This window comes from Dermochelys coriacea, chromosome 27, assembly GCF_009764565.3.
Source record: "Dermochelys coriacea isolate rDerCor1 chromosome 27, rDerCor1.pri.v4, whole genome shotgun sequence".
Taxonomy (NCBI): Eukaryota; Metazoa; Chordata; order Testudines; family Dermochelyidae; genus Dermochelys; species Dermochelys coriacea.
The window spans coordinates 16,281,373-16,294,212 of NC_050094.1; the positions used below are offsets into that span (position 1 = coordinate 16,281,373).

Sequence of the window (12,840 nt, forward strand, 5' to 3'; positions counted from 1 at the left end):
AATAAATATGCCAATATTCTTAAGTACTTTGAAACATACCTCCAAGGCTACTGCATCTGTCAACATTGTTCTAGGTAATGTTTAAATGTGTTGGGTTTGCGTCCGCTGTTAATTAGGGTAGAACTAAAATAACTTTGCTCTTACTAAAAAGAAAAGGAGTACTTGTGGCACCTTAGAGACTAACAAATTTATTAGAGCATAAGCTTTCGTGAGCTACAGCTCACTTCATCGCATGCATTTGCAAATGCATGCGATGAAGTGAGCTGTAGCTCACGAAAGCTTATGCTCTAATAAATTTGTTAGTCTCTAAGGTGCCACAAGTACTCCTTTTCTTTTTGCGAATACAGACTAACACGGCTGCTACTCTGAAACCTTTGCTCTTACTGATAACGTGAGGGATGCCTTTCCCACTCCTCAAATAAAAGCCACCAACGGGAATTCCTGGTTATATCCATCCCCTTTAAGACTTCAGGAATAGATTGACTCGCAACAGAACAGTAATTAGGAAATGTGTTCTGTGCCTATTAAATACAGTTTGTTGCACGCTTTCCCCTAGCAGAAGAGAAATGTCTCCAGGCAATGGGACTCCCCTGGATTAGATCCAGCTCAGAGAACAGCCGTTATTGGGGAGAACGGGACAGAGCTGTTCCCTTTGTGGAAACTGGATGTATTTCTAATGTATGGATAGGCGTCTGGTACCATTGGCAAGTGTTACAATAATGCTAGTAGCTGTAGTAATAAAACAGAGACTTGTTTATGCATACTATTTCTGTTAATGTGAAGTTCTGACAAACAGTACCAGATTAACATCCCTTGATGCCGACACCTGCAGTGCATGAAGAGAAAGTGCGCCGTGCCGGTCTCCTGCCTCAACCTCAGCAAGGTTCACAAACTAAGTGTTCCCCACTCTGGTGAAAAGACAGGTGGTGATGATATTGCTGCGCCCCCCCCCCACCAGTAACTCAGCGTTAGAGCATCACCTGGCATGTGGGAGACAGAGGTTCAAATTCTATCTCTGATTGATGTGGAGCACTGATTTGGAGTCAGGTCTCCAATAGTCCAGGAGAATCACCGCTATAATGTATTCTAGGGTGGGTTTCTCTCATTCCTTCCTGTTGGAACTGTTCCGCAGTGTATAAATAATTAAATATTCATTGGAGAAGGGAGAGGGACCTGGTGACAGAATGTAAACACTTCCCCTCTGCTAGGAATGTCATTTGACAAAAGCTGCTGAGTTCCTGTTAGCTGTTAATGATTTTTGGTCACCATCTGTTTGACTTGGAGTATATACAGTCAGAATCCTGGGTAAAAGACTGCCTATACTACATCTAAAATGCTGTGTCTTCCAGTGATGGAAAAATACATTTATATTCAGTGTGTTTTATATATTAAAATCACAGATAGAGCCACGAAAATTTATAATTTTCCATACAGTAAGATCAGAAAGAGGGGAGTTCTTGCTTCTGGTACAGCCTCCCTGTTCTAGTATTCAGACTCCGTTTAGAAGGGTTACACATTTGCCTGGAGAGACAGGAAAATTTTTCCGTCAAATACTGTTAGAAAGGCAATAATTAGAGAGAAAGGAGAAAGCTTTGTCAACATCTCCGATAATAAACTAATTAAAGGTGCTATTGCTGTATTCAGAATTTCTAACTTCTATTTTCAAGGAAAAGCCATTATTTCCCCAAGCTCACAGAGATCCCTGGAGAAGGAAAATATTTGTATGAAGCAGGTTATTCCAGTTGATGGTGGAATGTTGTTACTCAGAATTAAAATCGATTATTCAGCTAATATTTTCCGTTCATATTTACTCTAAAAACTAATAGCTTATTTTGGATGGAAAAGAATAATCTCTGTTGTGCCTATACTTGGAAAGCAGGCTTGGTAATATCCTAAAGTACCTGTCGGCAACTATACAGAAAGCATTTACAAGGCTCTTAATTAAGGTCTGTCAAAAGTGAGAGCCTGTACATGCCAGAAATAGAAATAATAGAAAAATACTTGGATACCCATCAGGATGGGGTGAAAATACTGAAACTGAACTCCAAGCAGGCTAAAATAGTCACTTTATTTACCATTCTGAATATTTAACAAAAAGCAGCTATTAATTATAATTCAAATTAATTTGTGTCTCTAACTGATTTAGAAAACACTTGCTGAAAATTAGATATTGAAATATTCATCCAATCAAAAAGAAAAGGAGTACTTGTGGCACCTTAGAGACTAACAAATTTATTAGAGCATAAGCTTTCGAGCTGTAGCTCACGAAAGCTTATGCTCTAATAAATTTGTTAGTCTCTAAGGTGCCACAAGTACTCCTTTTCTTTTTGCGAATACAGACTAACACGGCTGCTACTCTGAAACCTGTCATCCAATCAAGTGTCACTAATCTTAGTATTTGAATCGGGCTCTTAATAATATTTCTGACAAACATATATTCATAAAAAGTGAGATAGAAAATAGCTAATCATCCTACACTGTGATAGCTTCTAATAGATTTAGCCCCCATTGTTTCTGATCTCAGATCTTTTGAGCCTTGATTGAAGGTAGTAAGCTGTTTTGAAATCATTTGAAGCTTCTTGAGAGTTCTTTTCTGCACACTTCAATCTTACCTCCTGAACTGTCCCTTTTCCACTTCAGCCACAAGCAGGAGCCTCTAACTGCTGATGTGTTGAACTTGTAACATTTTTAAATGTTGGCTGAGAGGATTCGCTTGTTCAAATTCCTTTATTGTGTAAGAGTCCAGCCATCTTATTTTGTTCCCTGTAAAGTCCCTTGTGCTGACGGCAGGACTAGTTTTCAGTGGATGACTCACTGCACACTTATTCTAATCGGTTGCAGCCAGCACTCTGCTATCACGTTGTTACACCGATATGAGATGATGTAGGTGGTAATTCATTTTGATGAAAGATGTTCAGAGCTAGACTTTGACTGTAACCGGTTTGAAACCTAAAGGCAGATTTGGATGCCAGCGTCGCGAGTTAGCGCCCTGACTACAATAAGAGCAGGAAAGGCTACGCTGTGTCCCTGGCGCTTATTCTTATGTTTGCCGTGTTTTGTACAATATGTGATAGCAAAAAATCGCCCTTTGGTGTAGGTTTCGCCGCCAGATTGGCTTGTACCCGGCGTCTCTGGCAGCGCCTGTTCCTCCATCCCAACTAGAATGGATTCACACCCCGCAGAATAAATCCCGGAGAATCAGCCCGGGTGGGGGGGTCAGAAATTCTTCACTTCCCCTAACCCTGTGATAACCAGCGTGGGGGGGAAGCCCCGGCTCAGCCCTACTCTCTGCTGCTGGGTCGCTCTCTTCCCCGGTCCGTTGCTTCATGAATCTGGACGTGCCTCCTCCCCAGGGGATCAGACAGCAGGAGCTGCGCTCGCTGATAGGTGCAGAGGCTTTGGGGGCGCAGATCAGACACCGGGAGGGAGGGGTGGCAGCCCTTCCCCGCCCCCAACATTCACATCTCAGCCACTTTCCTGCGAGCTCCACAACCTGCCGAGCTTTGGGCGCGAGGGCTGAGCCTCTCTCTGCTCCGCTCCTGGGCTGAAGCGCCAACAGGAGGCAGCGTTCTCGGGAAGGTGGGGCGCTCAGTGAGCGGAGCCCGGCTCCGAGGCGTACCGGACAAAGGAAAGCCGGAGCCCCGGCGGCACCCTTCGCCCCCCATAGGGGAGAGATCCCTGGCTCCCGGACTCCGCTGCTGCTGGCAGCCCTGCGCTGGGCGCCCCAGACAAAGGGCCTGTCTAGCCGGGGAGCTATCTGCCGGCCCGCCCTCGGCACGGCATGTCGGCAGTGCGCAGATACCTCTGGGACGAGTACCAGGCGGTGGGCGCCGCCCGGGGCAGCGCCCGCAGGAAGCGGCAGCGCTTCGTGGACAAGAACGGGCGCTGCAACGTGCAGCACGGGAACCTGGGCGGCGAGAGCAGCCGCTACCTCTCCGACCTCTTCACCACGCTGGTGGACCTCAAGTGGCGCTGGAATCTGCTCATCTTCCTGCTGACCTACACGGTAGCCTGGCTGGTCATGGCCTCCATGTGGTGGGGCATCGCCTACCTGCGGGGCGACCTGCACCGCGCCCACGACCAGAGCTACCACCCCTGCGTGGCCAACGTGTACAACTTCCCCTCCGCCTTCCTCTTCTTCATCGAGACCGAGGCCACCATCGGCTACGGGCACCGGTACATCACCGAGCGCTGCCCCGAGGGCATCGTGCTCTTCCTCTTCCAGTCCCTGCTCGGCTCCATCGTGGACGCCTTCCTCATCGGCTGCATGTTCATCAAGATGTCCCAGCCCAAGAAGCGAGCCGAGACACTCATGTTCAGCCGGGCCGCCGTCATATCCCAGCGGGACGGCAGGCTGTGCCTCATGTTCCGAGTGGGCAACCTGCGCAACAGCCACATGGTCTCCGCTCAGATCCGCTGCAAGCTCATCAAGGTGAGCCTGGAGGGGGGGAGAAAAGGGGCCGGGGAGCGGGGATGGCTTTGGCGACGGGTTTGGGGACTGGACTGGAAAAAGAGTCTCCAGAGGGTTAAATCACAGGAGGCTTCTCCAGCAGTCAGAGGCAGCAATGACTTTATCAAACCCGTGCCACAGGCCTACTCTGTTCTTCGAGCTTTGCCTCAGAGGTTTGTACAATGGGTGGGACCGAGCAGCCTGTCTGATTCTCATTGAGCCGCTTTCTAAGGGGGTTAACCCTTTAACCATCCTCCAGTGACACCTAGCTTTACAGTGAGGCAAAACTCAGTCGGCGAGCGCCCCCCTTACGTTCTTTCCCCTTTGGGATAGTGCCGGATTTTCACGTGGGCGCTGACACTTACACCTTCCCTCGAACGCTAGCGATTTATGCAGCTGGAAACTCGGTTCTCTTCACTAGACTCTGAGGCTGAATGTTTGTTTGGTGGGCCAGGGAGAAGGATGTAGTACCTGTAGAACACTCTGAAGCAGCTAAGCGGGAATCTTTTTCAGGGTGCTCAGAAAATGAGGAGTGAGAGAGTTGAATATGAGAGGAGTTGAAAATGGAAGTCTGAGGGAAGGATGAAAACCTTATTTTGGTCCAAGAAATTGGGAGAGGGGACATTTGCAGCCTGGTGCCTTCAAAGGTGGTGGTTTTGGTGTGTGGTTTGTGTTTTTGTTTTTTTGTTTTTTTAAATCGGAAACACAAACCAGTGCAACTTTATAGAACTTTCCAGGGAGCACTTCTCTTTTCAGCTGTATGTTGTGAAACTGACTGGGAAATAAAGTAGTTTAGTAAGGAAGACATTAATCAGCAGCTACTCAATTACCATTGGGAAATTGTGACAATCGGGGTCCAGATACCCTATGGGTGAACAGCAGGGCTGAACCCACAGAGAATTGTGTACAATGTTACTGAGTTTGTAAAGTAAGGGTTTTTTATGAGAGCTTGTAATGATCTGTACTTGGGAGTCATTAGGAGATGTGTACAGGTCACTTGTAAAACATTGTAATTGTAACTAGGATGCAACTGCAGTTTCATCTCACAACAGGAAATGAAATAATCAGGTAGGGCGCAGGCTAGTTGTTTTCACAAAACTAACTGCAAGCACCTAGCATCCTACAACCTAGGGAAAAACAATACTGGACCATTAAGGTCCTGTTAAAAGTGAAATGTATCCAGAAACTGAAGGCCAGCATTTAAGCAAGGGTGCTGTCCCTGAAAGATTGGATGCCATCTAGGACATAGAGCATGCTTGGAAACTGTTCAGAGGCAATAGGAAAGGTGTATTAGAAAAGGAAATTTAGCTAATATAGAAGTGTAAAGCCTGAGATTTTGTCTTTATGTTCTGTGTAACTTATGTGTTTTGCTTTTCCTTACTATTTCATCTTTGAATCTATGATTTCTTTTCTATTAAATAAACTTTTTTTGTTTGTTTGTTTTGTTTTTATCCCAAGCAAGTCTCTGGTATGCAAACTGTGCGGAATATGTGTCCCTAAGTGAACTGCTAACTGGGTTCAGGTTTTACTCTTTTGGGCATGACAAACCAGAGGGCAAAAGTCTGAATATCTGGTAGTTAAGAACTCAAGGAAACTGATTGGGGGGGGTTGGGATCAGAAGGGTTAGGGAGGTCACCCTGCAAGAAGGACAAGGGAGGGTGGAAGCCAGGGTTGAGATTTTATACTTGTAGGCTGGCTACTGGTCTCAGAACTCTAAGCCATAACAGCATAGCATTAAGGCATCCAAAGCTTCAAAGCAGGTGCTGACAGAACCCCTTACTGGGTGATCCCCAGAAATGTACTATTTGTTACTTGTAGGTGTTTGGAAATATAAAAATGATTAAAAACTGATATTCATAGTATTAATCATAGAAGTAATATGAACCATTACAGAGAATAAACCCCAAAGCTTCTCTGCTTTACACTTGAATGCAAGTTTCTTTAAGAGAGTTAGCCTGTTTTTTACCCATCCTGTAAGGATTTTCCTATCACGGTTAGAGATTTGCACATTGGCAAGCTTTGTTCTGTTTTCTCATGTAACAGTGTCTTCTTAAAACACAAGAATAACATGGAAGGATAAAACACTAAAGAAAGAGTCCTTCTCTAAAGAGCAGAGACTAACAATTTCTGCATATGAGTTAGATGGGATTTTCCATTTTTAAAGTTATGCTGAAATTCACAAAGAGACTCCTTTAGGATGGTTTTATCAGTAAACCAGTATAAAACTAAGCATTATTGAGGGGTGAAATCTCTTGATTCCAACTAAAAGATGAACCAGTACTCTTCTATGAATACCAGCTACAGTAAGCATGTTTTATGCCATTTAATTTAAAGGAGGTAAAAGACAAAAAACGTACTGTTCCATCCGGCATTTCTGTTATCATTTGAGGGAATTTGCTAACTAGTTTGGACAAATAAAAGAAGGAAAATTGCTGCATGCAGTTTGATTATCAAAATGTGGAATTTTTGGATGGGGCAGTAGTTAGTAACCAAGGGGGAGTATTATATTAACTAGACCCTAGTCTATGGTAACATTGGATTCAGCAGTCTCTTGATCTTCTGCCCTCAAGAAATCTTTGAATCAAACTCATCTTTGGACAAATCCTGTAGTTTGGCACTCAGACTGGCAATTTATATATCAACAAAAAAGGTAGATTTCTATGTTGGTGCCATTTCAAAGCACTCTGCACTTAAATCCAGATAAATGAATTTATTCTGTGAATTCAGTCAAAGGTCTGAATATAGTTGTTAGGAAACAGTGTTTAGGAAACTTTCTTTGGAACTTTATGTCCAACTGTTTTACTGTCCAAGCTACAGTAGCAGGGGCATTACACCAGCTGGAAATCTCCTGACTTCTAAGCATTGCTGGTGTAGACTTGGTAGAATTTAAGTTTTGTCTTTTTACCATTTTTATTGATGATATTGTTCATTTTAAGCATTTTTTCTATTATCTAAATTTTCACAGTTGCAGGAAGTTAGTGGTAGCTCAGAAAATTATTTAATGACAGACATCGAGATTCAAAAAGTTAAAGCTTTATAAGCTGGCTGTTTTAGCAGAGCTGTAAATGTGTGCTTTTGCAACATTCATTACAACATGTTGTATACACTAAGGTGGGACTCTAATAAATTCTCAAGCAGCATTTTTCTTGCTTTGCTTATCTATAAATTTCTATGAGAATTTATGGAAATACTTTTCATCATTTTGTGTGTGCACTGAAATGACATTTATGACCATTTATTGATAAAAATCTAATCCTTCCATGCCTAAGTATGAGAGCGCTTCCTTGCTTACATCCATCCATCTGCAATTCCTTTTACAGAAAAAGGGATTCCCATGATTCCTGTTGACAAACATTATGTGAATTATATTTGGATTAAATCTATATATTTAAAACAAGAAATTGTATTATGGAAACAGTCTGCATTGCAGACAGTTTTTTTTATTGGGATGGGATCCCATTGTATTGGGTGCTGTACAGAGTAAGAACAAGGTCTCTGCGCCAAAGAGTGCGGGGTCTAAAAAGTTAAAAAAACAGACAATGGTTATTTGGGAAGGGATACAGTCTACCTGTAAATGGCAGGGATGAATGCTAGCGTTGCTTATTTATTCAGAGGAATTTTTTTTTTTTTGCAGGGGAAGAGGTAGGAAATGGGATTAACAGGAGAAGGGATGGGATGAGGAGAAGGTGAAGATTAGAGCAGAGGAAAAGGGAGTGGCAATGATTAATTTAATGATTCTAAGGAAAGGAAGGAATGAGAGGACAATTGACTTTAAAATACCAGACTTTAACAATCTCAGAGAAATGGTAGGTAAGATCCCATGGGAATACAATCTAAGGGGAAAGGGTATTCAAGAGAGCTGGCAGTTTCTTAGGGGGACAATATTAAAGGCACAACTCCAAACTATCCTGATGTGAGGGAAAGATAGGAAGAATGATAAGAGGCCAATATGGCTCCATTAGGAGCTCTTTAGTGACCTGATGATCAGTAAAGAATCCTACAAAAAGTGGAGATATGGACAAATTGTTGAGGAGGAGTACAAAAGAATAGCACAAGTGTGTAGGGACAAAATCAGAGAGGCTAAGGCACAAAATGAGTTGCACCTAGCAAGGGACATAAAAGGTAATAAGGGGATCTTTACATATATTAGGAGCAAGAGAAAGACAAAAGAAAGTGTAAGTCGTCTACTTAGTGGGGAAGGAGAGCTAATAACTGACGACATTAAGAAGGCTGAGGTGTTTGATGCCTATTTTACTTCAGTCTTTACAAAATTAATATTAACAACAAAGAGAAAGGAATGCAAGCCAAAATAGGGTAAGAAAAAGTTAAAGAATATTTAGATAAATTAGATGTATTCAAGTTGTCAGGGCCTGATTAAATTAATCCTACGGTATTTAGGGAATTAGCTGAAGCAATCTCAGAACTGTTAGCAATTATCTTTGAGCACTCCTCAAGGATGGGTGAGCTCCCAAAGTACTAGAGAAGAGCAAACATAGTACCTGTTTTTAAAAAGGGGAACAAAGAGGACCCTGGGAATTATAGACCAATCAGCCTAACTTTGATACCTGGACCTGGAAAGATATTGGAAAAATTACTAAACAATCAGTTTGTAAGCACTTAGAGGATAACAGGGTTCTAAGAAATAGTCAGCATGAATTTGTGAATAACAAATCATGCCAAACCAGCCTAATTTCCTTCTTTGACTTGTTTACTAGCCTAGTGGATTCCTTTAGGATGGTTTTATCAGTAAACCAGTATAAAACTAAGCATTATTGAGGTGTGAAATCTCTTGATTCCAACTAAAAGATGAATCAGTACTCTTCTATGAATACCAGCTACAGTAAGCATGTTTTACACCATTAATTTGACAGGAGATAAAAGATGACAAACTTACTGTTCCATCCAGCATTTCTACTATCATTTGAGGGAACTAGTTTGACCAAATAAAAGAAGGAAAATTGCTGCAGGCAATTTGATTATCAAAATAGTGAATGGGGGAGCAGTAGATGTTACATATCATGATTTTAGTAAGCTTTTTGACATAGTACCACATGACAAACTCATAAGCAAACAAAGGAAATCTGATCTAGATTAAATTATTATAAGGTGGGTGCACAACTGTTTGAAAGACCATACTCAAAGAACAGCTATAAGTGCTTCATTGCCAAAGGGAGGCTGTATCTAGGGGGGTGCCACAGGGGTCAGTCCTAGGTCCAGTATTAGTCAATATTTTCATTAATGACTTGAATAATGGAGTGGAGAGTATGCTTATGGAATATGTACATGACACCAAGCTGGGAGGGGTTGAAAGCACTTTGGAGGACAGGATTAAAATTCAAAACTACCTTGACAAATTGAAGAATTGGTCTGTATTCAACAAGATGAAATTCAATAAACAAGTGCAAAGTACTTCGTATAGATTCATAGATACTAAGGTCAGAAGGGACCATTCTGATCATCTAGTCTGACCTCCTGCACAGTGCAGGCCACAGAATCTCACCCACCCACTCCTATGAAAAACCTCACCCATGTCTGAGCTATTGAAATCCTTAAATCATGGTTTAAAGACTTCAAGGAGCAGAGAAGCCTCCCTCAAGTCAACCACGCCCCATGCTATAGAGGAAGGCGAAAAACCTCCAGGGCCTCTCCAATCTGCCCTGGAGGAAAATTCCTTCCCGACCCCAAATATGGCAATCAGCTAAACCCTGAGCATATGGGCAAGATTCACCAGCCAGATACTACAGAAAATTCTTTCCTGGGTAACTCAGATCCCATCCATCTATATCCCATCTCAGGGATTTGGCCTATTTACCCTGAATATTTAAAGATCAATTATTTACCAAAATCCCATTATCCCATCACACCATCTCCTCCATAAACTTATCAAGTAGAATCTTAAAACCAGATAGATCGTTTGCTCCCACTGCTTCCCTTGGAAGGCTATTCCAAAACTTCACTCCTCTGATGGTTAAAAACCTTCGTCTGATTTCAAGTCTAAACTTCCCGGTGGCTAGTTATACCCATTTGTTCTTGTGTCCACATTGGTGCTGAGCTGAAATAATTCCTCTCCCTCTCCTGTATTTATCCCTCTGATATATTTATAGAGAGCAATCATATCTCCCCTCAACCTTCTTTTAGTTAGGCTAAACAAGCCAAGCTCCTTAAGTCTCCTTTCATAAGACAAGTTTTCCATTCCTCGGATCATCCTAGTAGCCCTTCTCTGTACCTGCTCCAGTTTGAATTCATCCTTTTTAAACATAGGAGACCAGAACTGCACACAGTATTCTAGGTGAGGTCTCACCAGTGCCTTGTATAACGGTACTAAAACCTCCTTATCCCTACTGGAAATGCCTCTCCTGATGCATCCCAAAACCGCATTAGCTTTTTTCACAGCCATATCACATTGGCAGCTCATAGTCATCCTATGATCAACCAATTCTCCAAGGTCCTTCTCCTCTTCCGTTACTTCTAATTGATGTGTCCCCAAATTATAACTAAAATTCTTGTTATTAATCCCTAAATGCATAACCTTACACTTCTCACTATTAAATTTCATCCTATTACTATTACTCCAGTTTACAAGGTCATCCAGATCCTCCTGTATAATATCCCGATCCTTCTCCGAATTGGCAATACCTTCCAGCTTTGTATCATCTGCAAACTTATTAGCACACTCCCACTTTTGTGCCAAGGTCAGTAATAAAAAGATTAAATAGATTGGTCCCAAAACCGATCCCTGAGCAGCTCCACTGGTAACCTCCCTCCAACCTGACAGTTCGCCTTTCAGTAGGACCCGTTGCAGTCTCCCCTTTAACCAATTCCTTATCCACCTTTTGATGTTCATATTGATCCCCATCTTTTCCAATTTAACTAATAATTCCCCATGTGGCACGGTATCAGATGCCTTACTGAAATCTAGGTAAATTAGATCCACTGCATTTCCTTTATCTAAAAATCTGTTACCTTTTCAAAAAAGGAGATCAGTTGGTTTGGCACGATCTACCTTTGTAAAACCATGTTGTATTTTGTCCCATTTACCATTGACTTCAATGTCCTTAACTAATTTCTCCTTCAGAATTTTTTCCAGGACCTTGCATACCACAGATGTCAAGCTAACTGGCCTGTAGTTACCTGGATCACGTTTTTTTTCCTTTCTTAAAAATAGGAACTATATTAGCAATTCTCCAATCATTCGGTACTACTCCTAAGTTTACAGATTCATTAAAAATTCTTGCTAATGGGCTTGCAATTTCAGGTGCCAATTCCTTTAATATTCTTGGATGAAGATTATCTGGGCCCCCCGATTTAGTTCCATTAAGCTGTTTCAGTTTCGCTTCTACCTCAGATATGGTAATATCTACCTCCATATCCTCATTCCCATTTGTCATGCTACCATTATCCCTAAGATCCTCTTTAGCCTTATTAAAGACTGAGGCAAAGTATTTGTTTAGATATTGGGCCATGCCTAGATTATCTTTAACCTCCACTCCATCCTCAGTGTTAAGCGGGCCCCACTTCTTCTTTCTTCGTTTTCTTCTTATTTATATGGCTATAGAACCTTTTACTATTGGTTTTAATTCCCTTTGCAAGGTCCAACTCTACTCTGACTTTAGCCCGTCTCACTTATCCCTACATTTTCTGACCTCAATTAGGTAGCTTTCCTTGCTGATCCCTCCCATCTTCCACTCCCTGTATGCTTTCTGCTTCTTCTTAATCACCTCTCTAATATGCTTGCTCATCCAGCTTTGGTCTACAACTCCTTCCTATGAATTTTTTCCCTTTCTTGGGATACAGGCCTCCGATAGCTTCTGCAGCTTTGATTTAAAGTAATTCCAGGCCTCCTCTACCTTGAGATCCATAAGTTCTTCAGTCCAATCCACTTCCCTAACTAATTCCTTAATTTTGAAAGTCAGCCCTTTTGAAATCAAAAACCTTAGTTGCAGATCTTATTTTTGTTAAATCCTTCCATTTAGTTTGAACTGAATTAGCTCATGATCACTTGAGCCAAGATTGTCCCCTACAACCATTTCTCTATGAGGTCCTTGCTACTCACCAAATTAATCTAAAATGGCATCCCCCTTTAGTCGGTTCAGCAACTACTTGATGAAGGAATCCATCAGCTATCGCATCTAGGAAAATCTGAGGCCCTATTATTATTACTAGCACTGGTCCTCCAGTCTATATCTGGGAAGTTAAAGTCTCCCATGATCACGCAGTTTCCATTAGTATTTACTTTATTGAAGACATTAAAAAGGGCTCTATCTATATCCAAATTAGATCCCGGAGGTCTATAGCACACCCCAAGCACTATCGTAGGAGAGGCTTACTAGTTTTCTTCCCCAATGTAATTTTTGCCCACACGGACTCTGTCTTATCCATTGCATCGCTTC

The 12,840-nt window shown here is 42.1% G+C and overlaps 1 protein-coding gene across 1 annotated transcript; it reads left to right on the forward strand.

Annotated features, from left to right (window-relative positions):
• The first annotated feature begins 2,999 nt into the window (after positions 1–2,999).
• Positions 3,000–6,874, forward strand: LOC119848858 (G protein-activated inward rectifier potassium channel 1-like). Its single transcript, XM_043503501.1, has one exon. It carries the CDS (start codon positions 3,782–3,784, stop codon positions 4,667–4,669), a length of 888 nt encoding a protein of 295 aa, XP_043359436.1. The 5' UTR covers positions 3,000–3,781; the 3' UTR covers positions 4,670–6,874.
• The last annotated feature ends 5,966 nt before the right edge of the window (positions 6,875–12,840 follow it).